The sequence below is a fragment of the Brachyhypopomus gauderio genome, unplaced genomic scaffold, assembly GCF_052324685.1.
Source record: "Brachyhypopomus gauderio isolate BG-103 unplaced genomic scaffold, BGAUD_0.2 sc43, whole genome shotgun sequence".
NCBI classification, from domain to species: Eukaryota; Metazoa; Chordata; class Actinopteri; order Gymnotiformes; family Hypopomidae; genus Brachyhypopomus; species Brachyhypopomus gauderio.
This window is the reverse complement of record NW_027506869.1, coordinates 197,501-225,000: the sequence shown is the minus strand read 5'-3', so window position 1 is coordinate 225,000 and position 27,500 is coordinate 197,501. Positions and strand designations below refer to the sequence as shown.

Sequence of the window (27,500 nt, the reverse complement as noted above, 5' to 3'; positions counted from 1 at the left end):
AAACCAGCTCCACAAAAAAATCCTCTTTAGCCCACACCACAAAATCACACCAGTGAAGCCCGCTGATTAGTAACTGACATTTGAATCTGCCTGTAATACGCATGTCTTTTTTAGTTTTGAACATCCGTACTCCATATACAGATACTTACAGTCAATGTAATTCTTCACATTAGGGCATTTAATCTCGACCAAGCCAAACTGGGGGTATTCAGTGGGGTCAAATACGACACCATCAGGGGGTGCACCAAGCCAGGGAGCATCTGGGTGGATGATGAGGCCACATGGTGTGTGATTTACATTGAGTATCCTGCAATACTCAGATGCTGCTCCGGACTCCATCTCTAGACCTCTCTTCATTTCAGCCGTCCGTCTGGTACCTCTGATGATGCGTTCAGCAAGGGACTCTGCAGAGCTATGCCCTCTGACATGGCACACCTCACGAACACGTCACGCTGTTACTCTAGGCTTGTGCCAGAGTTGACATCTCAATTCTGTGAGCCATATCAAGTGACACCTCCAAAGACTTCAGGTGAAAGAGTTCCTGTTCAGTGCACACAAAAGCACAGGTGGGTGCATTAAGGTGGTGGTCTTTTAGAGGAAGAAGTGGGGTTGATGGCACATCAGGGTGGAGAGTGATGTGTCGTGATGGTAACACAGGCTGCTGATATGACAGACCACTGCCTTCCTGCACCATACCAAATGCACACTGCACAGCTGGCTTGTGGGATGCCATGCCTATAGTGGTCACCATGCCCCTGTAGAGTCCACTCCTACAAATTCAAGTACAGACAATACCCCAAACTATAAGCATCTAGTTTAATATTAAATTGTAATATTTAAATTAAAGTTAATTGTAACTATACATTTGTGATAGAGCAGCTAAACTGCACAATTGCATGTCTAATTAGAAGTAATTAAGCACCATACCTAACTCCACCTTGAGATGTTCCATTTGGCACAGGTTTTGTGATCACCATGTTGTTGATTGCTCCTGGCTTTACACCTTAATAATATGGACAAAAGTTGCTGTAATTTAATTCAGGCAGTGCATTAAATTAGATAACCTAGCCACTAGGGTGCACACACCAGTGTATTTTAGTGCCGGTCCCAAGCCCGGATAAATAGGGAGGGTTGCGTCAGGAAGGGCATCCGGTGTAAAAACTGCGCCAAATCAAATGATGCGGATCAAAAACAGAAATTCCATACCGGATCGGTCAAGGCCCGGGTTAACAACGACCACCACTGGTGCTGTTGTCCAACAGGGCATTAGCGGAAATTGGACTACTGTTGGGAGGAGGAGGAGGAGAGGGGGGAAGAGGGTTCTGAAGCTGAAGGAGAGGAGGCAGAGCAGGAGGGTGGAGGTTAGAGTTGGTACGTTGAATGTGGGCTCTATGACAGGTAAAGGGAGAGAGCTAGCTGATGCGATGGACAGGAGGAAGATAGATATACTGTGTGTACGGGAGACCAAGTGGAAGGGGAGCAAGGCCAGGAGCATTGGTGGTGGCTTCAAACTCTTCTATCATGGTGTAGACAGGAAGAGAAATGGAGTAGGGGTAATCCTGAAGGATGAATTTAGTAAGAGTGTAGTGGAGGTAAAGCGAGTAAGTGACAGGGTGATCTGTGTAAAGTTGGAGATTGATGGGGTGATGATGAATGTCATCAGTACTTATGCTCCTCAGGTAGGTTGTGATGTGGAGGAGAAAAAATAATTCTGGAGAGAGTCAGATGAAGTTGTTTTCCGGGTTCCTAAAGAAGAGAGAGTGGTTATTGGAGCAGTTTTAAATGGACATGTTGGTGGAGGGAACAGTGGTGATGAGGAGGTGTTGGGTAGATATGGTGTTAATGAAAGGAATACAGAAGGACAGATGGTGGTAGATTTTGCTAAAAGGATGGCTGTAGTTAACACTTACTTTAAGATAAAGGAAGATAACAGGGTAACATATAAGAGTGGTGGACGATGCACACAGGTCGACTATATCCTCTGTGGGAGACGAAACCTGAAAGAGGTTAGTGATAGCAAGGTGTTACCTGGGGAGAGCGTAGCTAAACAGCATAGGATGGTGATATGTAGGATGGTTTTGGAGGTGAAGAAGAGGAAGAGAGTGAGAGCGGAACCTAAGATCAGGTGGTGGAAGTTAAAGGATGAGGACTGTGGTGTAAAATTCGGGGATGAGGTGAGGCAGGTACTGGGTAATGGTGGTGGTGTTCTGGATACCTGGGATGAGACTTCAAATGCAGTGAGGGATGTGGCTAGGAAGGTACTTGGTGTTACCTCAGGACAGAGGAAGATAGACAAGGAGTTGTGGTGGTGGAATGAGGACGTTCAGGAAAGTTTGAGAGGAAAGCGGTTGGCTAAAAAGAATTGGGATTTTCAGCGAGATGAAGAAAGTAGACAGAGGTACAAGGAGATGTGTCGCAAGGCAAAGAGAGCAGTGGCAGAAGCTAAAGAGAAGGCACATAGCAAGCTGTATGAGAAGTTGGACACTAAGGAAGGGGAAAAGGATCTGTACAGATTGGCCAGACAGAGAAACCATGATGGGCAGGATGTCCAGCAGGTTAGGATGATAAAGGATAAAGATGGAAATGTGTTGTCTGGTGAGGAGAGTGTCTTGAGAAGGTGGAAGGAGTATTTTGAGGAGCTGATGAATCAAGAGAATGAAAGGGAAAGAAGGTTAGAAGAGGTAGAGGTTGTGAATCAGGAAGTGCCTCAGGTGAGCAAGGAGGTTTATGGATGCAGTGGTAGAGGATATGAGAGTGGCTGGTGTATCAGTGGAGGACACTCAGGACAGGGCCAGATGGAGGAGTTTGATCCGCTGTGGTGACCCCTGAAAGGGAATAGCCGAAAGAAGAAGTGCATTAAATTAGATCATTCATCTAGTGTGATTATTATAAACTTACGATTGTCCAAGTTTTGTGCCAGCGCTGTTCAGTTTCAGTACAGCTGTGTACAGGGGGAACAACTGGCACACTGAGAAAAATGTGCAGTTTGAAAAAGCAAAGCCACTATACGGTTGCATAGGGCAGTGTCTGCGACACGTGAACAGCATGTGTGTCTCAGCACAACAGGAGATGAATCAGAAAGTCCAATCTGTAAGAGGGTAAGCAAAATTAGTAATGACTTTGTTTAATTCAGGGGTTCCGTATACCAGTCCTGGGGATCCTATGCCACACGTTGTGTTTTACCTTTTCTAAAACCTGATTGACCTATTTAGCAAATTAAGATCATTGTGGGTGGGGCTGAGTAAAAAAAGTGTTTTAAAATGGAGGAAAAAAATGTGCATGGCATAAGAACCCCAAGAATGGAACCTGGACCCGTTTGCTTATTTTATGACAATAGATTTTGCATACAGAACATGGATAGGCTATCACTGACATTAAAATAATGCTCAAGTTATACATAATCCTGAGACATGTATATCTGTATATAATCCTGAACGTGTAATAAGGAGAATCAAACAAAACAAGTTGTTTGATGGCATAATTTCCCTTTCTCACACCGTAAATATTAACCAGTTATTTACAGTGGCATGCCTGTTGTCAAACTATCAAAACAAAGCACTAGTTAAAGCAGTGTTATGTCTAAATATCTAGTAAGGACAAAACTAAAGTGCTCAATGAACTAAGTTATAGTCACTACCTCACAGGATTGAAATGTCTGTTTTGTTTTTTTTTTTTTTTTGTGACTTATCTGTATTGGCCTCACCAAAATCATACTCCCCTTAAAATAACCCTTGTTGAATGTAGAGATATGTGCTTCATATAGAATAGCCTACACATCCAGTTAAGTCACAAAAATTAGAGTTAACCAGAGATTTCAGTCCTGTGAGGTTGTGTTGCAGGCCGTCTGATCAAGGCCAACCACAAGCTGGTGGCGCCGCCTGCCCCCTGCTGGCCACCAAGAGCAACAGCGACCTGCAGAAACAAGAGGACAAACAGCTGATGGACGTGAGTGCAGACCAGACAGAAAGGACCAATCAAAGAGCTGCACGAGGAACCTGCTAGGAGAAGGAATCAGTACACATGCTTACATAATACATACATACATAAATGTGTGTGTGTGTATGTGTGTGTATATGTATTCAGTTCACAGCAATGAATGACATTAGTATCACACAGGAAAGCACATCATTATGTGCTATGGATATTAAGGGAAGAGCCAGTGTGTAAGGAGATGAACTACTGTTGTAATCAAGAGGAGCTTGAACATGACATTGTTCAAGAGTTTGAACAGGACATTGTAGTTAATGTGTAGCATTGTATTGTAGCTATACAAGATAGCATTTTGAGTCTATTGAATGTCAAGAATGTGATGTCTGCAGGAATGCAACTGTTATTTTTAATGACGTGTATTAAACAGCCTTTTCTGTAAGGTAGCTTTTACGAGCCCCACAATAACCATTGATTTGAGTCACTGCAAGTTCACTACAATATCATAATCATTTAGTTTCATTTTATTCCTGCACAGAGTACACACACCAACGTGGTAGATAACACAGATGTTAAAGCGTTAAATTGCTTCAATAATATCTAAGTATAATCATGCTCTGGAGCTCTGTTCACTGAATTCCAAATTCCCATGAAGCTCAGCCAATCAGAATGAGCGCTCCAGGTCCTTCACTAACTCCGCCCCTCACTGTCTCTGCTCTTTGCAGGAGCTGGAGGAGAGCTTCCACATTAGCAGGATGGAGCTGATCGCCTTTGAATTCAATGTGCTGGTGTCTCTAGAGATGGTCCTCTACCTGCCCGAGAGCAGGTCACAACCCACTACCACCTGAGCCTTCTAGTCCCAGCCAGCCCAGCCAGAGCTGACGCCCCCTTTGAGTGGGTGTGGTTTTGCAGACCGGCCTCAGGGAGGACTTCAGCACAACACTAAGTGCTTGTGGGTTATATTGAACATTCTTCTTGCTTTTTGTGTTTGTTTTTGGGACTTTTGCGAGGGAAATTAAATGACAGTAATATTAGCTTAAGCACTTAAATCAACTCCAAACACTCAAATAATAAGAGAGATTTACCACATCCTGTTTGTGTGCACGCTAATGACACTATATGCAAGAGGACGTGCTGATGCTCCTACCTGAGGCTCACCATCTACACCAAAGAGACTGTGACTACTTGGCCGGGGAACAAGGACCTTAAACATTATCTGTAGAACCATCCTGCGCACCCGGTGCTAACGGGCCGCCCAATGGAGGATGGGTTCCCTTTTGGGTTTCTTCCTAAACCCCACCACCATAGGGAGTTTTTCCTTGCCACCGTCGCCTTGGCTTGCTCATTAGGGATCTGGACCCATACGACTGTAAAGCTGCTTCTCAATCCAGAATTAGACAGATGGTGTAATGTGAATTACAGTGATTTATTTATTTATTTATTTTCTCTAACCTTAAAATGATCCCTTTAAGGTCAGGGGTCGGCAACCCGCAGCTCTGGAGCCGCATGCAGCTCTTTGATGCCTCTGATGCGGCTCAGCTTTTGAATAGAATTAATGAGTATTTAATTAACTTATATTATTTTTGAGACTTAAAACAATGTTCGGGTGGAATTTCACAAATGTCCGGTATTTAGTTTCGGTTCGCTTGAGTGACATGTCATCGTCACTGAAATAAATTTCCAATTATTTTGCTTTTGTGGCTCCGAGTCAAAAAGGTTGCCGACCCCTGCTTTAGGTCATGCTAGTCTGTAAATATTGGCTGCAATGTTAAGGTACAGTGCAATATGATTAATTGTATAAAATGCTTTCACTTTTATATGTAAAATTGACACAACACAATACAACATTATGTATTTCTTAACTTTTACTGTATTTGTAAAAAATGAAATGAAAACAATAGTAATACAATTGACAGAATAAATTGAAATAGTTTTAATTGTTCATGAGTTCATGTCTTCATTATGATTTTCTATTGCTTGGGCATAGAGAGGTATTTTGGCATGCAAATGTTAAAGAAAAACATGTCACACCTCCTTTTCACCTCTTCTAATACACTGCTATCTCTGTAAACTCGCTGCACAAAGATATCATCATGGGCACAGATAACTAAATCACACCACTGCATACCAGTAATCAATAACTGGCACTGAATTTGCCAATAATAACAATGGCTCTCCTTCATTTTGTGTAGGCCTTGTGCCACTTTTAAGGAATTTGCAGTATACATAGCTTTGTGTATTTGGGCACTTAATTTCAACAAGCCCAAATGATGGACGCTCAAGTGGGTCATATACAAGTCCATCAGGTGATGCACCCAGCCAAGATGCATCTTGGTCAAGTTCAAGTTTTTCAGAAGTGCATAGTCCTTTAAGGCCCCTGTTTCCATTTCAAGTCCCCTCTTCATGTGTGCTGTTTGTCGTGTCCCTCGGATTATCTTTTCTGCCAGGCTTTCTGCAGCACCTGGACCTCTAACGTAGATCACCTTTCTGAAATGTGAGGCAGTCACTCTTTCTCTCCTAAGTGAATGCCACTCAGGTGTAGCACTTTGGGATCTTGTTGCCTCCTCAATAAGGTGTGACTGTGACAAGGTCACAGAAAGTGAGCTTAGGTGTAGCTGTTCTTGGTGTGTTGGCACAAATGAATATTCAGGTGGGCTTAGATGGTAACATTCTAGTGGCAGACTCGGGAATGGGGGTGCATCCTCATGTATGACAACACTGTCAGATGGAGGTGGTGGTTGTTGATAGGACAGTACACTGCCAACTTGTACCTTCCCAAAGATGGAGTCCACAAGTGGCTTGTCAGGCGAGATGTTCATTGTGCAGATGAGTGGAAGAGAATCTGCTTTCATTCCAGCGTAGACTGGTCCAGGATTGAGGGTGGCCGGGTGTGGGAGCTCACCGCTGTAGCCCTTGAAAAGTGTACTTCTGAAATAAAAGAAGAGTGAATAACATTTATTTTTACACATTGTAATCTGTTCACGAGCACAACTGATTGTGAATCACATATCACATGTCATCTGAAGTACAACGAGGCTAAATTAAATTTTGAAGAGAACAGGGTCTTATCAGATGATCAAAAGCATTTATTTTTTTTACCACACACTGTAATCTGCCTATTAAATTTGGTACTACATACCTAACTCCACTGGCTGTAGTAGCACCTGGTTTTGGCTTTAGGACAACCATGGCATCCACGTGTCCAGGCTTCACCCCCTATTAATTTAAAAGATGGTGTTAGTAAAGTGACTGTGATACATTAACTAACATTAAATAATGAAATAAGACAAACCATTGTTGGTGGTTTATGCCACTTCTGTTCTGTCTGTGTGCATGAAAGGACAGGAGGGACGACAGACATGCCAGATTCAGAATAATGAGCAGTCTGGAAAAGCAACGCAACCAGCAACACAAGAGCAGTTGCTGTTAATGAGCACAACTGGCATTGAATCATGTAATGTCATCTGAAATACACAAGAGGCAAAATGTAATATCCTGAAAAGAAGACTTCAGCAATGTCAATAGGCGCAATATCTGTCCCATCATGTTGTTAGTGGTGAATGTCACTTGTCTATTGTCTCATGTAACGTTTGTGCTGTTTTGCATCACTCTTAAAACACTTGGCTATACTGTCTTTCTATTCTACAGTGTTGTGCATGGTTCAATCAACTATAAACTAAATATATTTTAGATGTAAACTTCATTTTCACTCCAGATGAAATGCTTACACATAGGAGTGAAACAGGCCTACTTATATTTATATTATTTTGTTGTTTCCACCACCTACAACAGAACAGGTTTTACTTCAACTGCTTCTTGAAGAGTGTTATCAGAATATGTTAATAGGTGTAAGTGTTGAAGCCACATGTTAATAAAGAAGTTAAGATGAAAGATTTGAAAGACAGATTGACAGATTTTAGAAAATGCAGTTTGAAGAATAGCTGAGGTGGACTATATTCTGCTTTTGAATCATAGAGGTAGATAACAATAGCTCGAACTATAAAATAAACTCCCATTTGTTTACTATAGGCAAAATAGACTGCTAATGATTCCCACTCAGCTACTCTGCATTTGGCTACCATTGTAAGCTTTAAAAACCAATGCCTATGTTTATCACAGCTTACGTGAAGTAAGAGCAAGGATAAAAGATTGAACTTGTGTTGAACTAACTTTTGAACTTGTTCAACAGAACTTTGAAAGTGACACTGAACAGAACTCGTGTCATTTTAACCAGTCCTACTCTCAGCTGGTGTGGCGTATCTGTTTTCTTCATAGATCTGTAGCAGTGAGCCCTCACTGTTATCTCGTTAGCCTTACTTTTGCCTGATACTTCCATCAGAAATACAAACATGTTTTAAAAAGGCATTTCTAGTACTAGGACAGGTTGGTTCGTTACTAAAAACAACATCACTTCATTAGACTGCCACCTCAGGCTAGCTAGCTAACTAGCGTCAGCCACTTACCTTCAAAATTGCAGAGGTAGGATGAAACGTAGAACTTGAAACCCTTTTCAAGTTTACTCTGTGTCGTTGTACTTGATGCTCTGACAATACGACGCACATCGTTGACGGTAAACTTCGGGAACTCCTTGTGAATTTAGACTCGGCCATTACATCGGCACTTCCGTATACCAACCGGAACTATGGTACCATCCTGACACCAAACGAGGAAGTGATGCGTGCACCTAGGCCAATCAGCGCAATACCAGTTTCAAATGACAGCAAAATTGACCAATCATATCTTCCCTCTTAGTGGGCGGGCTTAACTGTATGATAATTTCCGCCCGCTGTGGCGACGCTAGCTGTCGTTAGCACCACTGCTAGCTAGTTTCTATTCATTTCTTTGATGTATATATATAATATAAACGGTCTCTGGTATGAACCCTTTGGGTACAAGCCAGGCTGCATCAGGTTATTGTAGCAGCCTGGCTGATTTGGTGTTTTGGTTAGAAAAATAGGAAACTGTGATATCACGTGATACTCAACTTTGGAATGTTTGGTTGGGAAGGTGGAATGTTTGGATTCAGTTTTGATGCTGAAAAGCTCAGAACAAGTCGCAAGACATTTTGCTCTGTGAATTACGATACATACAAAACTAACAAATCTCTCTATTTTTTCTAGATCTTTCTCTCTTTCTATTCTTTCTATTTTTCAGGTGGAGAATGAGTTTTTACCAAAGGAGAACTGACCAGCCAAGGCCTGGACAGGAACAGAACCACTTCATAGACACACCAGGTTTTACCACTCGTGGTGAGAAAAATAAATTTTCATATACTATACATAATTTTATACTTCTATGTAAGACAGTATATTAATTCTTATGAGTATGGATTCTATAGGCTTATTCATAATAATTAAAAGTTAAATATACACATTTATATAGTGGGTTTTTAAGGTTCAGAAAAATAACATGTATATTTATTCTACTGATGACTGTCAAGCTCTGTATTTCATGTGTACAGGATAATATAATTAATGGAGCATGGGTTATTTATTTGACTCAGCACAATTTTCATAAATCTTAACATTGTTCATGTGGCCATGGAAAAAGCAAATAAAAATAAACATTTTTAAAAAGAAACAGATTTCTAACATGACATCACAAATTCTTAAGGATTCTCCCCACATTCTAATGACATCACATGGCACCATAGCCCTTGTTATAATCACTTGTTCATTGGGAAACACAAGGCATTTGAGCCTCACTGGGAGGCATGCTGGGTTTCACTTTACCTGCTGTGGGATTTTCAGGTGTGCCCTACAACCCCCAAGCGACAGTGATCCACACGGATCCCTGTGGACCAGCACCCTTCCCTCACAGAAGGACGGCGGGACCCTCAGATGTCGGCCATGTCTACATGCCTGTAGAAGGACCACTCCACACTGGTACTGTGTAACACTGAAGATTACATGCGTATTCAACAAACCAAATAACCATGCATGATGAAGTAGAAAAAAACATTTATTACATTTGTTTGTAAGGTCTGGCAGAGGTGTAGAACCATCAGCTTTCTGCACATGACCTGACCAGTAAAACATCAGTTTTATCAGAAAATATGACATCACATATTCTTCAACATTGTAATGAATTCACATGGCACTGTAGCCCTTCTTATAGACCTGATGATCTTAACAGTACACGCTCATGCTTCTTCTGTGCCCTGGGTTGGTGTTTTGCATTTAGGCCCTGACATGGAGAGGCGGAGACACCTTGCTCAGCCCCATGTTCAAGGCGAGGTTCTGAGGCAGATGGATCCAGTCTACCTCCAGCCTGCTGGTGGGTTCTTCATCGATAACTGTCTTCTTTCATATAGACATTGATAAGATATTTTTACTAGGCACGCGGACTGTTTTTACAAACATTTGTGAATGGGTCACTCTCAGGAGCTCAGTGAATTCCAGCGTGGAACTGTGACAATATGCCACCTGTGCAATAAATCCAGTCGTGAAATTTCCTCGCTCCTAAAATTCGACAGTCAGCTGTATTATAAGGAAATGGAAGAGTTTGCGATTAACAGCAACTCAGCCACGAAGTGGTAGGCCACGTAAACTGATGTAGCAGGGTCAGCTGATGCTGAAGTGCATAGTACGAAGAGGTCGTCAACTTTCTGCAGCACCGCAATCGAAATTTGTCCTCTGCTCTTACCCATCTGTGCAATTAGAACACACACACACACACTAGTGATTACTAGGGGGCTGTGGTGCACAGACCACATGCCCGGGGAGCAGTTGTGGTTAGGTGCCTTGCTCAAAGGCACCTCACTCATGGCCTTAGGCCTGAGAATCGAACCCACGACCCTCACAAGACCCGGACCATGACTGCCAAGTGACCATGACTGCATATTTGTATTATGAAACATGGGGACAGTATTTATTAGAAACAGGGGAAGACAAACGAATGAACCAGATGGACCAGAGGAAGACATATGAATTTAATGTATTTCATGTTCCATTCATTACTTTAGCTGTGATATGTTTGGTGTAGAGTAGAGCACATTAGAGTGGGCACCTTGACGACCCACATACAGTGTGGGTGTACTGTGACACTCGTTATCTGCTAGGCGGTTGTGTTTAGTCTAAGGTGATAATGCTTCGAATCATTATTATACCAGCATAGTATAATACTGATAATACATGTATATGGATTACAGATGTCATTTATCACTATTTTAGTACACCCCCAAACAGTCTAAACAAAACATTGTCATGTTGCTTTGCTGGCTTCTGATACCTCATCTGGACTGCTGCCAAAGCATATATCTATTAATCTTTGTAATCTATATAACATGGCTTCTTTAAGTATTGGGTATCACCTGGCCAGCGTTAAGCAGTGGTACGCACTTCTTTGTACCCACTTCTGTTGGCAAGGACAATGTGAGCTTACAAGCAAGACTAGACTTGACTGTTTTATTGCAGTCAGTTGATTGTGCCAGCACCCCACTCCCCAGGCCTGCGCTGTTCCGATCCACAGCTCTCCACAGCTCTCCACAACTCTCCCATAGCCACTTTTGCTCCTCACTGCCATCTGCAGATTTGATTATGAATTTAAGTTTTCTTAAATGTTATTCAAATTGCTCCTATTCATTAGCACATTTCGTTTATCCACTTAATGCTACTCTTGATATACATTTGAGCCATGCCAAAATATTGATTATCATAATCTATTATTGTTATTTAAAATGCAGTATGATCTGCAGGTCTTAATTTCATATGCTGGTCTGAAGATTGAACGTGTCCTCTACAGTTCTGTCTGTGTTTCATGTCCAGGTTCAGTGGAGCCTCCCCAGCTCCACTCTCCAGGGTGGAAGAGAGAGAGAGTGGGGAGATTTCACCGGAGCGGCAGACATCTTCAACCCTTGCTCCCAGACATCTTCGAAGCAGCTAACCCCAGGGATGCTGGTAGAGGTGACTTATTGATGTTGGCTTTACTTTATATGTCATTGAAATACCTGTACAAAATGTAGAATTTATAATGTTGCGTAATTTGTTTTGGTATTGGTAAAAACGATATTTGGGAACAAGGAGATCAGTTAGTCAGAAACTTCACTCAGGTGTCAAATGAGCGGAGCTAAACTCATGATCATGGATGCCCTTTCCCATGCAGGTTTGCCCAAATCCAGCCGCTTGCTGCCTGGGAACCCCCCCGGGTCGTTCCTACTGCCCTCCTACCCTCTGGTCACTCTTCCGGGAGTGCAGCTCACTCCCACTCTGCATCGTAGACTACACAAGCGAGACACGAGCCCTCGGTGCAGAGACCCGGACCCGTGGAGGGACAGTACTGGTGAGCGCATGGCTACGTTGCTAAGAACATACTAGGCACACACAGTGAGGCATGGCCGGTTATTTGGGTGCCCGGTTAAGTTAATTTCGTCTTGCACTAAGCTTGTCTTGCACTTGTTCCCACGTCAGTGGTAAAGTGATGAGCAGACCTAATTTTGTGGTGTCATACATACTACATGAATTTAATTTTAACCAAAAAATTTGCATATACTTAGATCATTTATAGTCACCACTTGTTAAATGTACAAAATACTCAAATTTGATGATCTTCATCTGACATGGTTTCACTCAGTAATGGAACAGTGTCTAGCAGAGGCGAGATGTGTTGGCCATTAGCAGAGCTAGGCGGTACTGTAGTTTGGCACTTCAGTATCAGAATTAAAATAATTCTGAATTGTGCCGAAATAATTAAATTGAATCAAATTGTATTGAAATGTAAGATTTCATGAACTAAAAGAATCATAACTAAGCTAAACTAAAACTGGGTCACACATTTACTGAAGCTCTGATAAATGTCTTCCTGCTTCTGGGCTCACGGATGCCCTGCTATCAGTTATTCAGTACTACTTCATTGTGCTGCCATTACATGAATTGTAGCAAGATGCATATGAGAAGTTGCCGTTCTCCGTCCATCTTGCTTGAATCATATTTCAGTGGCACTTTCAGATAAAGAAACATATGCAACGTAGTACTAAGGCACTGAGAAATGTTATGGTGAGTTAATTTCTGCTAATGTCCTTATTCACCCATGCAGGTGAAGTTGACTCCAGCAGGTGTTTCCCACTGCCTGTGCTCACTTCACGCACGACAGTCACCTCGTCAGGACTGATGAGGCCTTCTCCGCCCACCTTCACAAAGTTGCCTCCACTCCCCAAACCTTCTGGCCGAGAGCCTCTCCGTGCATTCAGGCCTGCCAAAGGTGAGCTCACTCTTTTGATCTCCTGGAAATTGCATCCAAATCATTTGCTGCACCACCAACAACAAAAAAAGTAAAAAAAAAAAGTATTAAAAAAGTAAAAACTGCTTTGAAAGCCCTATACTACAAACAAAAAGGCCCTGCTGATCCTCTTGTACATTGCTATGCCTGCACCCATGGACATGTTTTTCTGCACCATGAAGAAACCACTATGAAACCAGAAGTTATATTTGGGATTTTTGATGGAGTACGTGTTAATATGTATTGTGCTTTTCAGGATCTCAAGTGCAACGCACCAGGGCGTCCCCTGCTGAGGACATGTGTGAAGGAGTAGTTGGCAGAGGTTGGAATTGATTTGCTGTTAACACTGCATTACACAACAATGTTTTAAATCTAGTTCTCCATGTTGAATAATGTTTTGCAGTCTTCAAGCTGATTTGAACCAAAGTTGAGCTGGTAGCCCTAAAAGTCCTAGTCAGTTTGTTTGGGTTCTTTTATTCCTCTCTAGATGAACTCAAACCAGGAACTCCCAGGAAGGATCCCCACGAGCAGCAGACTTTAGGGCCCTTCTCCAAACCAGACCTCGCTCTCGCTCAGAGCTTCAGACTGCTTAGCTCTGATGACTGGTAAGTCACACCTGCAAAATTCTGAAGCATTTGGCTAGGGCAGGTTAAACAGCAAGTCATTTATGGTGTTCTGCATATATGGTAAGTATGCATGTATTTAGAGAAGTTTTTTCCTCTTTGTCCCTTTTCTTGTAGCATTTTTTTCTTTCAGTAGCCGATGGTTACAGTGTGTGTCTATGTCCAATATCTTCATACAGGGAGAAGAAAATTGAAGGATTGATGTCCATCCGTAGATTGGCTCAATATCATGCTGATGTGCTTGGCAGCAGGCTTCATGATGTCTGCATTATTCTTATTCAAGAGGTAAGCCACTAGATTTGCTGACTGTGTATCTGTCTGAATTCTAAAATTGGCAGACACCATCAGCATGTACATATTACAGGTGATGTTGCTGACAAAGTCAGCCAATTTTAGTCAGAGTTAGCATGGTACTTTGAAATTCCTTTTTTATAAAAACATTTCTCATTTAATTGAAATTCAGATGGCATATCTAACTAATTAGTGATTAAGGTTGTAGCGGATACATATGTTAGTTTATGGATTATGAACGGGGCACCATCCTGATTGCTCAGGAACCAGTATTGTGATAACGGAGTGAGGTGGAATATGGTTTGATCAGTCTCATTACTAAAGGGTTAAGTTCTGGTTCCGCGCAGTGACCTAATACCATCGACCAAAATATGCATTTACCACCGTGACCAGATGAATAAATGTCCACATTTATTAAATGGTTAATGTTACAATTTATACAAAGCATATGAATGATTTGGCTCAAATGGAAATTAAACCTATATGTGAATTTCCTAATCTAAACCAAGGATATAATAGTGAACAACAAAGAATATAAAATTAAACAATAACAGCGAATGATAGTTATCGACGGTCATGAGGTTTAAATGGATTATATGACTATCCTTAAGCTTGCCTAACTAGCGTAGGACCCAGTGACGGACACAAGGTCTTTAGAGAGAGAATAGAAAAGAAGAAAGAGGAAGTTTGGGCAGGTTAATGGCAACAGTATTTACTATTTTGGACTCCGGGAGAGATAGAAGCTGGCAACCCCAAAACAGCACATGAACCGAGCGTCTTACTTCGAAGAAGAGGCGTGGTTATGCGGACCAACCGGTGCGCGTTCACGGTTCGTTCCTTCAGGCAGCTGAGGTCTGCGGAGCAGGTCACGTGAGACGGCTCGAGTCGCGGAAACTTAGCGGTGACGTCACAGTCGCAGCTGGAGGGCGCAGACAAACTTGTACAGATACTTGACTGAGAAAGAAGATGAGCTTGACTTGAACGACTAGACGAAATAAAAGTACTTTTGACGACGAAACGTAGAATAAAGAAAATAAAATAAAATAAAGAAGAATCTTCTGTGGGACTCGGTGAGAGCTTTAGTTGCGGTCTCTTGGCATCGCTCTACTGGACACTGCGGTGTTCGGCGTGAGTCCATCAAACAGTCGCGATGGTTTGGCGTGTTCAAGTCTTTGAGTCTCGGCGAGTCTGGCGAAGTTCTCCAAGTCTTCCCAAATTACCAGGCTGCCAAGCTCGTTGTTTCGCTTCGAGCTAGGGCTTTTAAAACAAGTTTTAGGGGCGTAATTGTAAGGCGCTTTTATGTTCATCAGGCCATTGACCATTGGCCTTTATTAATGAATATTCATGACCTTTGCCCAGACAGGGGAGAGAAATAGAGAGAGAGAGAGAGAGAAAGAGAGAGAGAGAGAGAGAGAGTGAGAGAGAGAGGGGAAGCGAGGAGTGCCCGTCTTTCCAGGTCTAGTTAATGACTTAACCAAAGAAGACAGATTAACACAATTCTAAGACAAAGTAAACTATTCCTAAATAAATTGTCTTACATACTCTGCCTAAACAAGAATTAATTTGGTTCTATTAGTCTACACATTGAGCCATTCTCAATTTCCACTTTTGGACAACAAATGACACACAATGCACAGACAGGCATGAATGTGAGGTCACCTAAGCACACATGAGAATGATTACATTCGATGAGTAACATACAAACTAATACATAGATATGCATCAATGTGGTGTTTTTATACAGTAACACGTATTCCAATAAGATCACTTAATACTGAATACATGAAAGATCATAAGTTGTGTCTTTGTCAACCACATGGCACAGTGTTCACATTTAAATGGTCTTGTGGTCCTTTGTTCTTAAGGCTGGAAAGCTGAATACTGGTTTCAAGAATAATTAATTTTTCTTTGTATGGAAGGTAGTCAAGTTCGGTGTCTCTAGACTGCATTAGCCGAGCTGGTTCCTGTAGGCTGAATCCCAATTCTGTGTACAGTTCAGATTTGGAGTTACAGAGATCTCTGAAATATTTGTATCTTCAGCTCTGGATTATAACACAGGACGTAGAGTGGGTTTAAACTGTGGGCAATCAGATAAGGTTGGAATTTAGAGTTTTATGGTCCTTCCTGACTGTGGTCCCAGTGTCCTCCGACGAAGGTTGGTTTTGACCAGCCTCTCTTAGATGGCCTCTCTCCCAAGCTCAGGAGATCATAAGGTCAGCATTGTAGGCTTTTGGGAGGTAAACACCATTGTGGATGTGGGTCCTTTGGGGCCTGTTGCTGTTGTAAAGAATCAGTGTTTATCTTTACATACCATCAAAGAAATCTGGGTGAGTCAGTCGCTCAGTTCTAGGCAAAGGATTCCCTTTTGGGTGTCACAGTGAAATAGCATTTAGCTGTCTCCAATACAAGGTATTTAGGCCTACATAACACATTGCAGTGGTGGATTATACTTATTACGATGGCGGTGGCAGTGTTGGATGTGGCTGAAACAAGCTGGAACGTCGTCTTTCCTGCAGGTGCTGCACCTGCGCTCTGCCGTGTCCCGCATGGCTGTGGTGTCCTTGAGGGAGTTGTACTCCAGCCTGCAAAAAGGGATGGACCAGGAAGTGGAGGCTACAGCTAAGGTCCTCCTCCACAAAGCAGCGGAGTCCAATGGCTTCATCAGGCAGGACGTGGACACAGCTCTGGACAGCATGGTGCAGAACTGCACCCCCATTCGGAGCATGAACGCCCTTCTCGCTGGAGGACTCTGGTCAGTTAGCCTGCAGTGAGCTTTAAACTGTGGCTTTCAGATAGCAACAACAGGCACAAGAAGCTAACACAGCACTGATTTTGGCTTCTGTTTTTACTTCTCCATTGTTCTTTCAAAATATTGCCCTGGCCTATAATCAATATTTTTAGGTATTTATCCTCTTAAATATTATTTTTATTGCGTTCCATCTCCGCTCTGCTGATTCAAACTGCCCTTCACACCTCTTAAAGAATAGGCTAGTTAGCTAGCTTACAGAGGACATACAAACATTTTCTGTTTAAAAAACTACATATGTAAACTAACTGGTGCAAACTAAGCCATCGAATAGAATACGATCATTTGATTGTGCACGTAGATCACACATAAGTGTATTAAGTTTCTTTATAGAAGCTAAAAGTTGTACTGTATACATTGATTGGATGGATTAATAGTTATTACCTTCTTTTTTTGAATGCCCTAATTTTTTTCCTTCTGTTTTCCTCAAAAGTCATCTGAATGCTGCAGTAAGAAAGTGTACTGCTCGGCACTTGGCTACTTTGGTAGAGAAGATTGGTGCAGAGCGAATTATTCCTGCAGTCTCCAAGTTGGCACAGGACTCTTCCCAAGAAACCAGGTTAGTACTGTGATCAGAACGAGAATTCTACAAAGCTTGTTCAGTTTCCCAGATAGTAATCTTTTGCTGATTCTTTTACTCTCCTAATCTGATACTCTGAAGTCAGCAAATGCTGGTAAATTGCAGAGTAATAGAAGGACTATTGTGTTTTCTAGACACAGACGTCCTTGTAAAATTGTGTGCTGTAAGATAAATGGTCGGTGTGCTGTGAGTATTGGATCCCTCACTCACGGTTCTCTCCTGTTTTGGGGTCTGTTCCTCGTCTCAGGCGCTTGGGCCGGCGTATGCTGCTGTTCCTGTCCTCCCACCATGACTTTGATAAGATGGTGGAAAAGTGCATCCCTGCCAAAGACCTGGCAACCATCAGGAACACTGTCCACACTCTGAAATCCAAGGTAGCGATTCATGTTTGGATACATGATGAGGGTTTTTTATCCCATTCAGCCACTATGCCCCATGTTTACTCACTAAACAAAGCATATTCACAAAACTTTTAGGTGAAACAGACTGCAATAAAAAAAACATCTAAACTGTGATGGTAGACATATATTGTAAACAAATACTAAAGTACAGGGCAGTGCGTGGCACCACACATTGTATTTACAGTAAGGCATGCACATTGTAGTCCCAGACCCAGTAGTTAAAGGACAGAGCATGGTTCAAAATGAACCGGCTTGAAACCTTTGGGATAGAATCAAAGTATGAAGCAACATGTGGACTTCAATATCATCACTCCATGTTTTGTGGTGATTCGTACGTGTGTATTCCCAGGAGAGGACAAAGGTGTCTAGGATTCCAAGATATAAGATGCGTCAGCCTCGTCTGGAGCAACAAGAAGCTCCAGCCGCACAGGCGGAGCGGCAGAACACGCAGCGAATGAAGCGCAGCCTTAGGCACACGGTGAGGGACGTGAGCCCAGACGACGCGGCACCTCTGAAAGGTAACGGCTGACCTCGACAAACGCTCCCCTGCTGTTTCCTGAGAACCTTACCTTACCGCTTACCCGTGAATCTCCTTCCCATCAGACCTGCAGCTGAACAGTTGTCTTCCAGCCCAGACTAAGACTGGTGTCCTCCTGGATGATTTGCCTTCGATCCCAAGCAACGCACGCACCCCCAGAAGTCCCGTCAAAAGTTTGAGTCCTCCGCTTCATCCCAGCCCCCCCACGGCTGTCCCTACTACAAACATGCTGCCACGACGCAGACGAGCTATCAGACTGATCAGACCACGTGACTCTGGTGAGTGTTGCCTGCTCTTCAGCGCTTCATGTGTGATCACTGCACTTGCATGTAAATTGCTTTGCTGTTAACACTGCATTACACAACAATGTTTTAAATCTAGTTTACCACATTGAATAATGTTTTGCAGTCAGTCTTCAAGCTGATTTGAACCAAAGTTGAGCTGGTAGACCTAAAAGTCCTAGTCAGTTTGTTTGGGTTCTGGTATTCCTCTCTAGATGAACTCAAACCAGGAACTCCCACGAAGGATCCCCACGAGCAGCAGACTTTACGGCCCTTCTCCAATCCAGACCTCGCTCTCGCTCAGAGCTTCAGACTGCTTAGCTCTGATGACTGGTAAGTCACACCTGCAAAATTCTGAAGCATTTGGCTAGGGCAGGTTAAACAGCAAGTCATTTATGGTGTTCTGCATATATGGTAAGTATGCATGTATTTAGAGAAGTTTTTTCCTCTTTGTCCCTTTTCTTGTAGCATTTTTTTCTTTCAGTAGCCGATGGTTACAGTGTGTGTCTATGTCCAATATCTTCATACAGGGAGAAGAAAATTGAAGGGTTGATGTTCATCCGTAGATTGGCTCAGAATCACTCTGATGTGCTTGGCAGCAGGCGTCATGATGTCTGTATTATTCTTATTCAAGAGGTAAGCCACTACATTTGCTGACTGTGTATCTGTCTGAATTCTAAAATTGGCAGACACCATTAGCATGTACACATTACAGGTGATGTTGCTGACAAAGTCAAGTCAGAGTTAGCGTAGTACTTTGAAATTCCTTTTTTATAAAAACATTTCTCATCTAATTGAAATTCAGATGGCATATCTAACTGTAATTAGTGATTAAGGTATTTCCGCCTACATAACACATTGCAGTGTTGGATTATACTTATTACGATGGTGGTGGCAGTGTTAGATGTGGCTGAAACGAGCTGGAACGTCGTCTTTCCTGCAGGTGCGGAACCTGCGCTCTGCCGTGTCCCGCATGGCGGTGGTGTCCTTGAGGGAGTTGTACTCCAGCCTGCAGAAAGGGATGGACCAGGAAGTGGAGGCTACAGCTAAGGTCCTCCTCCACAAAGCAGCGGAGTCCAATGCCTTCATCAGGCAGGACGTGGACACAGCTCTGGACAGCATGGTGCAGAACTGCACCCCCATTCGGAGCATGAACGCCCTTCTCGCTGGAGGACTCTGGTCAGTTAGCATGCAGTGAGCTTTAAACTGTGGCTTTCAGATAGCAACAACAGTCACAAGAAGCTAACACAGCACTGATTTTGGCTGCTGTTTTTACTTCTCCATTGTTCTTTCAAAATATTGCCCTGGCCTATAATCAATATTTTTAGTTATTTATCCTCTTAGAAATTCTTTTTATTGCATTCCACCTCCGCTCTGCTGATCCAAACTGCCCTTCACACTGCTTAAAGAATAGGCTAGTTAGCTAGCGCACAGAGGACATACAAACATTTTCTGTTTCAAAAATACAGATGGACACTAACTGGTGCAAACTAAGCCATCAAATAGAATATGATCATTTGATTGTGCACTTAGATCATTAAGTTTCTTTATAGAAGCTAAAAGTTGTACTGTATACATTGATTGGATGGATTAATAGTTATTACCTTCTTTTTTTGAATGCCCTAATTTTTTTCCTTCTGTTTTCCTCAAAAGTCATCTGAATGCTGCAGTAAGAAAGTGTACTGCTCGGCACTTGGCTACTTTGGTAGAGAAGATTGGTGCTGGCCGCTTATTGTCTGGGGCGAAAGACGTCACAGCGCGAATTATTCCTGCAGTCTCCAAGTTGGCACAGGACGCTTCCCAAGAAACCAGGTTAGTACTGGGATCAGAACGAGAATTCTACAAAGCTTATTCAGTTTCCCAGATAGTAATCTTTTGCTGATTCTTTTAGTCTCCTAGTCTGATACTCTGAAGTCAGCAAATGCTGGTAAATTGCAGAGTAATAGAAGGACTATCGTGTTTTCTAGACACAGACGTCCTTGTAAAATTGTGTGCTGTAAGATAAATGGTCGGTGTGCTGTGAGTATTGGATCCCTCACTCACGGTTCTCTCCTGTTTTGGGGTCTGTTCCTCGTCTCAGGCGCTTTGGCCGGCGTATGCTGCTGTTCCTGTCCTCCCACCATGACTTTGATAAGATGGTGGAAAAGTGCATCCCTGCCAAAGACCTGGCAACCATCAGGAACACTGTCCACACTCTGAAATCCAAGGTAGCGATTCATGTTTGGATACATGATGAGGGTTTTTTATCCCATTCAGCCACTATGCCCCATGTTTACTCACTAAACAAAGCTCATTCACAAAACTTTTAAAGCTTGAAACTTTTGGGATAGAATCAAAGTATGAAGCAACATGTGGACTTCAATATCATCACTCCATGTTTTGTGGTGATTTGTATGTATGTATTCCCAGGAGAGGACAAAGGTGTCTAGGAATGCGAAGAGATAAGATGTGTCAGCCTCGTCTGGAGCAACAAGAAGCTCCAGCCGCATAGTCGGAGCGGCAGAACACGCAGCGAATGAAGCGCAGCCTTAGGCACACGGTGAGGGACGTGAGCCCAGACGACGCGGCACCTCTGAAAGGTAACGGCTGACCTCGGCAAATGCTCCTCTGCTGTTTCCTGAGAACCTTACCTTACCGCTTATCCGTGAACCTCCTTCCCATCAGACCTGCAGGAACGTCGTCTTTCCTGCAGGTGCGGAACCTGCGCTCTGTCGTGTCCCGCATGGCGGTGGTGTCCTTGAGGACTTCAGGGAGCGCATTGATCAGCTGGTGGCCGACTGCAAGGACAACCCATATATGGTCATGGGCAACATGTTCCCGGTAACTCATTTGAACTGAATTGATTTTGAATGTTTTCAGCAACTTTCAGAAGTGATCTGTATGGGGGGGTCATACGTTGGAGAACATTAAATGCTGGCACATCTGAAGAAATATCAAAAGCTCAGATGCTCCAGAGTAGAGGGAGGGCAGTCATGTCCATTGTTAGTGTGAGCTTGTTTTACAATGTATGTGAAGATTTCACCCAAGTGTATCCTTGATTTATTTATCTTTGTTCCTTTTAAATGTTCTTTTTATAGAGCTGGTTAGGGAACTCTACCCCTGCAAGCCACAACTGGTTGAGCAGAAGGTGCTCCCTCTGCTCTGGTAGCTCCTGGGGACCTCCAGCAACAGTGGTACGGTCCACGGCAGGGGTGGAAGCGTGAGGGGTCCACTGTCCACCTATGCCAAGCCCTTCATGCCCACATGGGTCTGGCACTGCTGGACTGCGCTGGTTACCAATCTTCCAATATCCGCAAGAGCCTAAACGAGTTTGTGAAGAACCTCCCGATCACCTGAGAGCTGCCAGCCAGACCTCCAGACCAAAATAAAGCCCAACATGGATTCTACTTGAAGATGGAGATGTTTGTGCATTTCTTACTGTGCCTGCACTTTAAATGAAAGAGAGAGGAAGAAAGTCAAATGTTTTTAACATTTTGAATTAGCAGAAAGCTAAATCCTTAAACTCAGAAGTCCTTTTAAATAAGGAGCACAGATTTTAGCGAATCACATCAGGTTTAACATGCACTTTGAAATACTAACACTTGTCATGGTGACTAGATATATATTGTTCTATGATTGTTTTTTTCTGTTGACATATTCTGAGGTAACTGTGCAGAATGTAATTTGCAGTTACCTCAGAATATGTCAACAGAGAATAACAATCACAGGACAATATATATCTATAGTCACCATGACAAGTGTCATATATATATATATATATATATTAGTGGTGGGACTTTAACGTGTTAATTTCGATTAATTAATTACAGGAAAATTAACGAACTAAAAAGATTAACGCATGAGACACTTTTGCACCGTGGAATGTTTCTCGGTGCACGAGTTCAAGACATACAGATTATATGGATGTACAATAAGATGAGCATGGTGGAGATGACTGAAGAGGCTACGCTGGTGGATGGGAAATTTAAATATAAGAAACTTCCAGATGGAAGTACAAACACAAATAGTGTTATTTGCACTTTATGCAGGAAGGAGTTCGCTTATCACAGGAGCACTTCCACCCTTCGTTACCACCTCAACGCAAAACATGTTACGCGCAGGTCAGTAATGATAACTTGGCTGCTAAATGTATTCCTAGTACGAGCAGTGTTGCCAGTCAACACTCGACCACATGTTGGGGTTCAAATCAGAGGTGGGGACTCGAGTCACATAACTTGGACTAGAGTCAGACTCGAGTCATTAATATTAAGACTTTTGACTTGACTTGAAAAAATATTCAGAGACTTAGGGCGTACTCACACTAGGCACGGTTTGCTGGTTCCGTGCTGGGGCCCGGTTATCCCCCCTCCCCACTCCCCCTCTGGCCTGCACTCACACTGGCTTCAGCAACCCGGCCCGAGCACGCTTACGTCATCACAACGCCGCTTTATTTGGAAAAAAAGCGCGCTCGCACAACACTATGGAGTTCACGATTCTCTTTTTATTGTATTTTTGGAGTCGTTTTGGGAGTGCAGAAACACGGTGCAAGCACAGATTTATCGATAATTTAACACAACGATTGTCTGCTAATCGCTTTGCCGCTATGACTGTTTAACGTGAGCATCGCATCACTGACGTCATGTTTGAGTTCCAGCGAAATGAACCAATCACACGAGGCACCAAGCGGGCCCGGGCACGGATAGCGCTCACACTAGAAGCGAACCGTTCCCGAGTCCACATGAATCGTGCCCTGGCCCACCTCTTCAAGCGGGCCCGAGCACGGTTAACTGATCCGGGCCCGGGCATGGTTGGAGCGCTCACACTAGCCAAGTGAACCGTGCTTCAGGCAGGCAACCGTGCCCGGGCCCGGATCACAGAGCCTAGTGTGAGTACGCCCTTAGACTTGACTTGGACTTTTACACCAATAACTTGGGACTTGAATTGGACTTGAACCTGTTTACTTGCAAAGACTTGATTTTTTTTACCCCAAATCTAAATTTTAAAACGCATATTAATATTTATAAAGTGCGCCCCATTAATTTCATTTCCGTCCTTCTGACGCAGACCTGTGTTACACCAGATTCTGTGACCGTCGAGTTTTGTGACCACAGGGGGCGCTATTTCACAGTTTCTGTTCAGAGGCACAAACGCTTTACGAATGCTACGTAAACTACGCTGATGCACTTTCTTTACTCGTTTTGTTGGTGTCCACGAGCCAAAATATGACAGATGTTTATATTTACATTTTATCGTCTCTTAATTACGTAAACAAGATTTACCATCCCCTCACCATTGCAGCCAACAAAGAAATCATGAATGGGATGTACAGGTGAGCCTTTTTAACTGGGGTCACCAATTCTGACGGCAGCCATCAGAATATGTGACCCCACTGAATCTCCAGGTAACAATAGTACACTGTGAGCCCACAATAACAGAAAACAATGAAAAAATAACCCTAACCTTTTATTAGTCTATATTTAAACATTTTATCCAAATGTTTAGAATAACCATTCGTAATGACAGCATCTTGCTTACGATGAAGCTTGCTATTTTCGTGTAAAATGATGTAACGAAACATTCTTGTTTAAGTACATTTATGTAATTAGGAGAAGATAAAATGTAAACGATCTGTCATCTTTTGGCTGGCGGACACCAACAAAACGAGTAAAGAAACGCATCAGCGTAGCATTCGTAAAGCGTTGATGCCTGTAAAAAAAAAGACTCGAAAGGACTTGAAATTCCAAGTTTCAGACTTGGGACTTGACTTGATGGTTGCCTGTCTTGACTCGAGACTTGACTTGAGTTGACTGTCTTTGCTTGAGACTTGACTCGGGACTTGAGGATAAAGACTTGGACTTATTTGAGACTTGCAAAACACTGACTTGGTCCCACCTCTGGTTCAAATTAGGAAACAAAATGTCAGAGTCCATGTCGGACAAATTGACCAATTCACTGTCGAGATGGATTGTTGTGGACTGTAGACCGCTCTCTGTTGTCGAAGGCTTAAGTAAGACGTGGCGAGTTTAAACGCCTCCGCCGTTCGGTGTCGAGCGCTACGGTTTATGTAGGAGTGCTGCAAATTGTCTTTCTGGATGGCAGTTCGTAACTTGCATCAGTTGACGCAATGTTGAAGAAAATGCAGCAGCTGTATGATGAGGAAAGGGAAGTAAAACAGGTTATTGTGAAGAGCGTAATGTGGCTCTGACTGGGGATCACTGGACCTCTGTTAGCAACAAGAATTATCTTGGTGTGACAGCTCATATTATAGATGATGAATGGAAGATCCAGTCATTTGCTTTGAACATGCAGAAGACACTTCTAGGCACTATGGAGATGCCTGTGTAGAGGACTTTATCGCTGTGGCAGAGGCCTGGGAAATTAAAAAAATCTAATATGGTATTTAAAACATCTTCTGATTTACTTCTTATTCTTACTATATCCTAAGCAAAACTCCCAAAATTAAACTATATTTTTGGTCAGAATTTTCAGTGTTCTGAATACTGTTTGCTCTGTTTTCTGCACTCATCTATTGGTCTATGTAGTAGACTGGTGGAAAAATAAACAAGATGTTGAGGTTTATGCTTATGTTCATTGATTCATTCATCATTCAAACTTAAATTAATATTTCTCATGTTAAATACTGAAATGCGATTAATTTCAATTAATTAATTACAACGCTTCAAATTAATTCGATTAATTTTTTTAATCGTGTCCCACCCCTAATATATATATATAATAAAATAAATAGAAGGTCTCTGACATTTACATTCCAAGTGGCGTATGCAGCAGTAGGTAAACATACTGTATGTGCAAAGTGAATGTATGAGGAATCTGGTGTAATTAGGATTAAAGTGAATGTATACAATGAATTATAAATATAATGTGCAAATGTAACAGGAGTGCAAATTGAGTGAGCGTTAGACTACAGTGATGGGTGTAGAAATAGTTAATCTCAGTTTAGAGTTCTTTGTTGAACTTGAGTGTTGTTGTTGATTTTGAAATGTGTCTTGTTTATTAAGGATAAAAGAGTGGAAGAGCAGGGAGTGAGTTGATCCTCCTGACTGCCTGGTGAACAAAGCTGTCCCTCTGCTTACTGGTTCTGGCTTGTAGACTTCGTAGTCTCCTCCCTGATGGCAGTAGGTTGAAGTAGCTGTACATGGGGTGTGTCTGATCACCCGCTATGTTTAGGGCCTTTAGAGTGAGGCGGGAGTTGTGAAGGTCTTGTAGAGAAGGGAGTGGTGCCCACGATCCTCTCAGCTGCTCTCACAATGTGCTGGAGGGACTTGCGACAGGATGCTGTGCAGGTGCCGTACCACACTGTGATGCAGCTGGTCATGACGCTCTCGATGGCTCCCCTATAGAAGGTGCACATGATGGAGGATGGAGCACTGGCTCTTCTCAGCTTGCAGAGAAAGTACAGGCGCTGGTACTTTCTTGGCTAGAGATGTGGTGTTCTTACTCCAGGACAGGTCCTCTGAGATGTCTACACCCAGGAACTTGGTGCTGCTCACTTTCTCCACAGCAGTACCATTGATGTTCAGAGGAGCATGCTGGGAGGGCAATTTCCTGAAGTCCACAACTATCTCCTTTGTCTTTTCCACATTCAGAGATAGGTTGTTGTGACCACATCCCCCGGCCAGGCGGCTCACCTCACTTCTGTAATTTGTCTCGTCGTCGTTGTTGTTGATGAGACCCACCACAGTTGTATCATCCTCAAACTTAAAGAAGAAGTTGGAGCTGTATGTTGGTGTGCAGTCGTGTGTCAGCAGAGTGAATAGAAGGGGGCTCAGTACGCATCCTTGAGGCACCCCTGTGTTAAGCACGATGGTACTGGATGAGTTGCTGCCGACCCGTACTGCCTGTGGTCTCCCAATCAGAAAGTCTAACAGCCAGTTACACATTTGGAGGCTCAGTCAAAACCATTAAAAGAAAAAGGCATTAAATACAAAACTAAACGACATTAAATATTTACAGAAGAAAATCCTTTTTTTAACCGCAGCAATTACTAGTTTAAAAGTTCTTTTATATCCCTTGAGCAAAATCTAAATTTTATGATCAGTGTGCAAATTCATTTTGTGTCTGTAGAACTGCATCAGAGTACATTTTAACAGGCAAGAAGACATGCAAGAATATTTGTGAAAGCCATTTATGTACATATTAAGTCAGCGTGCTGACTGATCCTCAGTGGAGTCCATCCTGGGGGAGGGGCCTGCTGACTGACCACTCACTGGGCATCCAGGGTGATTTCCTAGTAGAGGAATGAAAGAATGAGTTTCCAAGGAATCAGGGCACAACCAAAGGGCTCCATACCAACAGCTATACGCATGATATCTGTGAACAGCTGTGCGGTGTGATGGTCCGGCTCTCGGAGTGCAGCCAAACTAATATGGACATGCACGATCCACTGAAGTTAGAACCAAAGATGTGAAGAAGAAGGTCAGGCACTGTTTCTTTGCTAAGTGAGCTGTACGGAAGCCAGGGTTGTGTGTGTGTGTGTGTGTGTGTGTGTGTGTGTGTGTGTGTGTGTGTGTGTGTGTGTGTGTGTGAGGAATCTCAGGAATTCACATGCTGTGAATGTCATGCAAAAACAAAGAAAAACACCCCCTCATGCACACACACACACACACACACACACACTACTCAAAGGCCTTCTAGCCCCAAAATGCTGCCATAATTAGACTATAACAGAAAAGTTACACACGAGATGTCACTAATAATGCCATCATACTCCACGTCTGTTCCATATATGCTACATGTATTTAACACATACCCTACCCACTACATCTCAACTAGAGTTGCTGTATACAGCTGTATAACTGTACACTTCGTACTATAGAGCAGTGGTTCCCAAAGTGGGG

General features: G+C 42.8%; 4 protein-coding genes and 1 long non-coding RNA gene across 6 annotated transcripts in view; 1 reads left to right on the top strand and 4 right to left on the bottom strand.

Moving 5' to 3' along the window:
• Positions 1 to 1,286, bottom strand: part of LOC143486007 (uncharacterized) — a 1,397-nt gene extending 111 nt beyond the window's left edge. Inside the window, exons 1-3 of the long non-coding RNA XR_013123101.1 lie at positions 1,087 to 1,286; positions 928 to 1,003; positions 1 to 770 (exon numbers count right to left, since the gene is read on the bottom strand). The exon at positions 1 to 770 is cut by the window's left edge and continues 111 nt beyond it. This is a non-coding gene — a long non-coding RNA (uncharacterized LOC143486007). The remainder of the gene's footprint in view (positions 771 to 927; positions 1,004 to 1,086) is intronic.
• The window catches only part of LOC143485908 (uncharacterized), a 67,829-nt gene that overhangs the window by 31,559 nt on the left and 8,770 nt on the right, over positions 1 to 27,500 (bottom strand). The window lies entirely within an intron of this gene.
• Positions 5,868 to 9,315, bottom strand: LOC143486017 (uncharacterized). 2 transcript variants are annotated; one of them, XM_076985785.1, is made up of 4 exons: positions 8,168 to 9,315; positions 7,220 to 7,312; positions 7,067 to 7,143; positions 5,868 to 6,855 (listed from the first exon to the last, which is right to left on the bottom strand). In XM_076985785.1, the coding sequence occupies exons 1-4, from the start codon at positions 8,276 to 8,278 to the stop codon at positions 5,898 to 5,900; spliced, it is 1,239 nt and encodes a 412-aa protein (XP_076841900.1). In that variant the 5' UTR covers positions 8,279 to 9,315; the 3' UTR covers positions 5,868 to 5,897. The 2 variants fall into 2 exon arrangements, with proteins under 2 accessions (XP_076841900.1, XP_076841899.1); XM_076985784.1 differs by having other exon boundaries at positions 8,391 to 9,315.
• Positions 8,716 to 22,286, top strand: LOC143485906 (uncharacterized). Its single transcript, XM_076985592.1, has 22 exons — positions 8,716 to 9,176; positions 9,678 to 9,812; positions 10,111 to 10,203; positions 11,694 to 11,831; positions 12,031 to 12,207; positions 12,961 to 13,125; positions 13,400 to 13,465; positions 13,631 to 13,748; positions 13,946 to 14,051; positions 16,574 to 16,809; positions 17,297 to 17,422; positions 17,691 to 17,817; positions 18,194 to 18,362; positions 18,448 to 18,660; positions 18,879 to 18,996; positions 19,194 to 19,299; positions 19,607 to 19,842; positions 20,317 to 20,475; positions 20,744 to 20,870; positions 21,073 to 21,242; positions 21,328 to 21,483; positions 21,741 to 22,286. Exons 1-20 carry the CDS (start codon positions 9,089 to 9,091, stop codon positions 21,106 to 21,108), a joined length of 2,739 nt encoding a protein of 912 aa, XP_076841707.1. The 5' UTR covers positions 8,716 to 9,088; the 3' UTR covers positions 21,109 to 21,242; positions 21,328 to 21,483; positions 21,741 to 22,286.
• Positions 21,293 to 27,500, bottom strand: part of LOC143486011 (uncharacterized) — a 9,268-nt gene continuing 3,060 nt past the window's right edge. Inside the window, exon 7 of the mRNA XM_076985779.1 lies at positions 21,293 to 21,440. Coding sequence (XP_076841894.1) covers positions 21,426 to 21,440 — 15 coding nt within the window. The 3' untranslated portion in view covers positions 21,293 to 21,425. The remainder of the gene's footprint in view (positions 21,441 to 27,500) is intronic.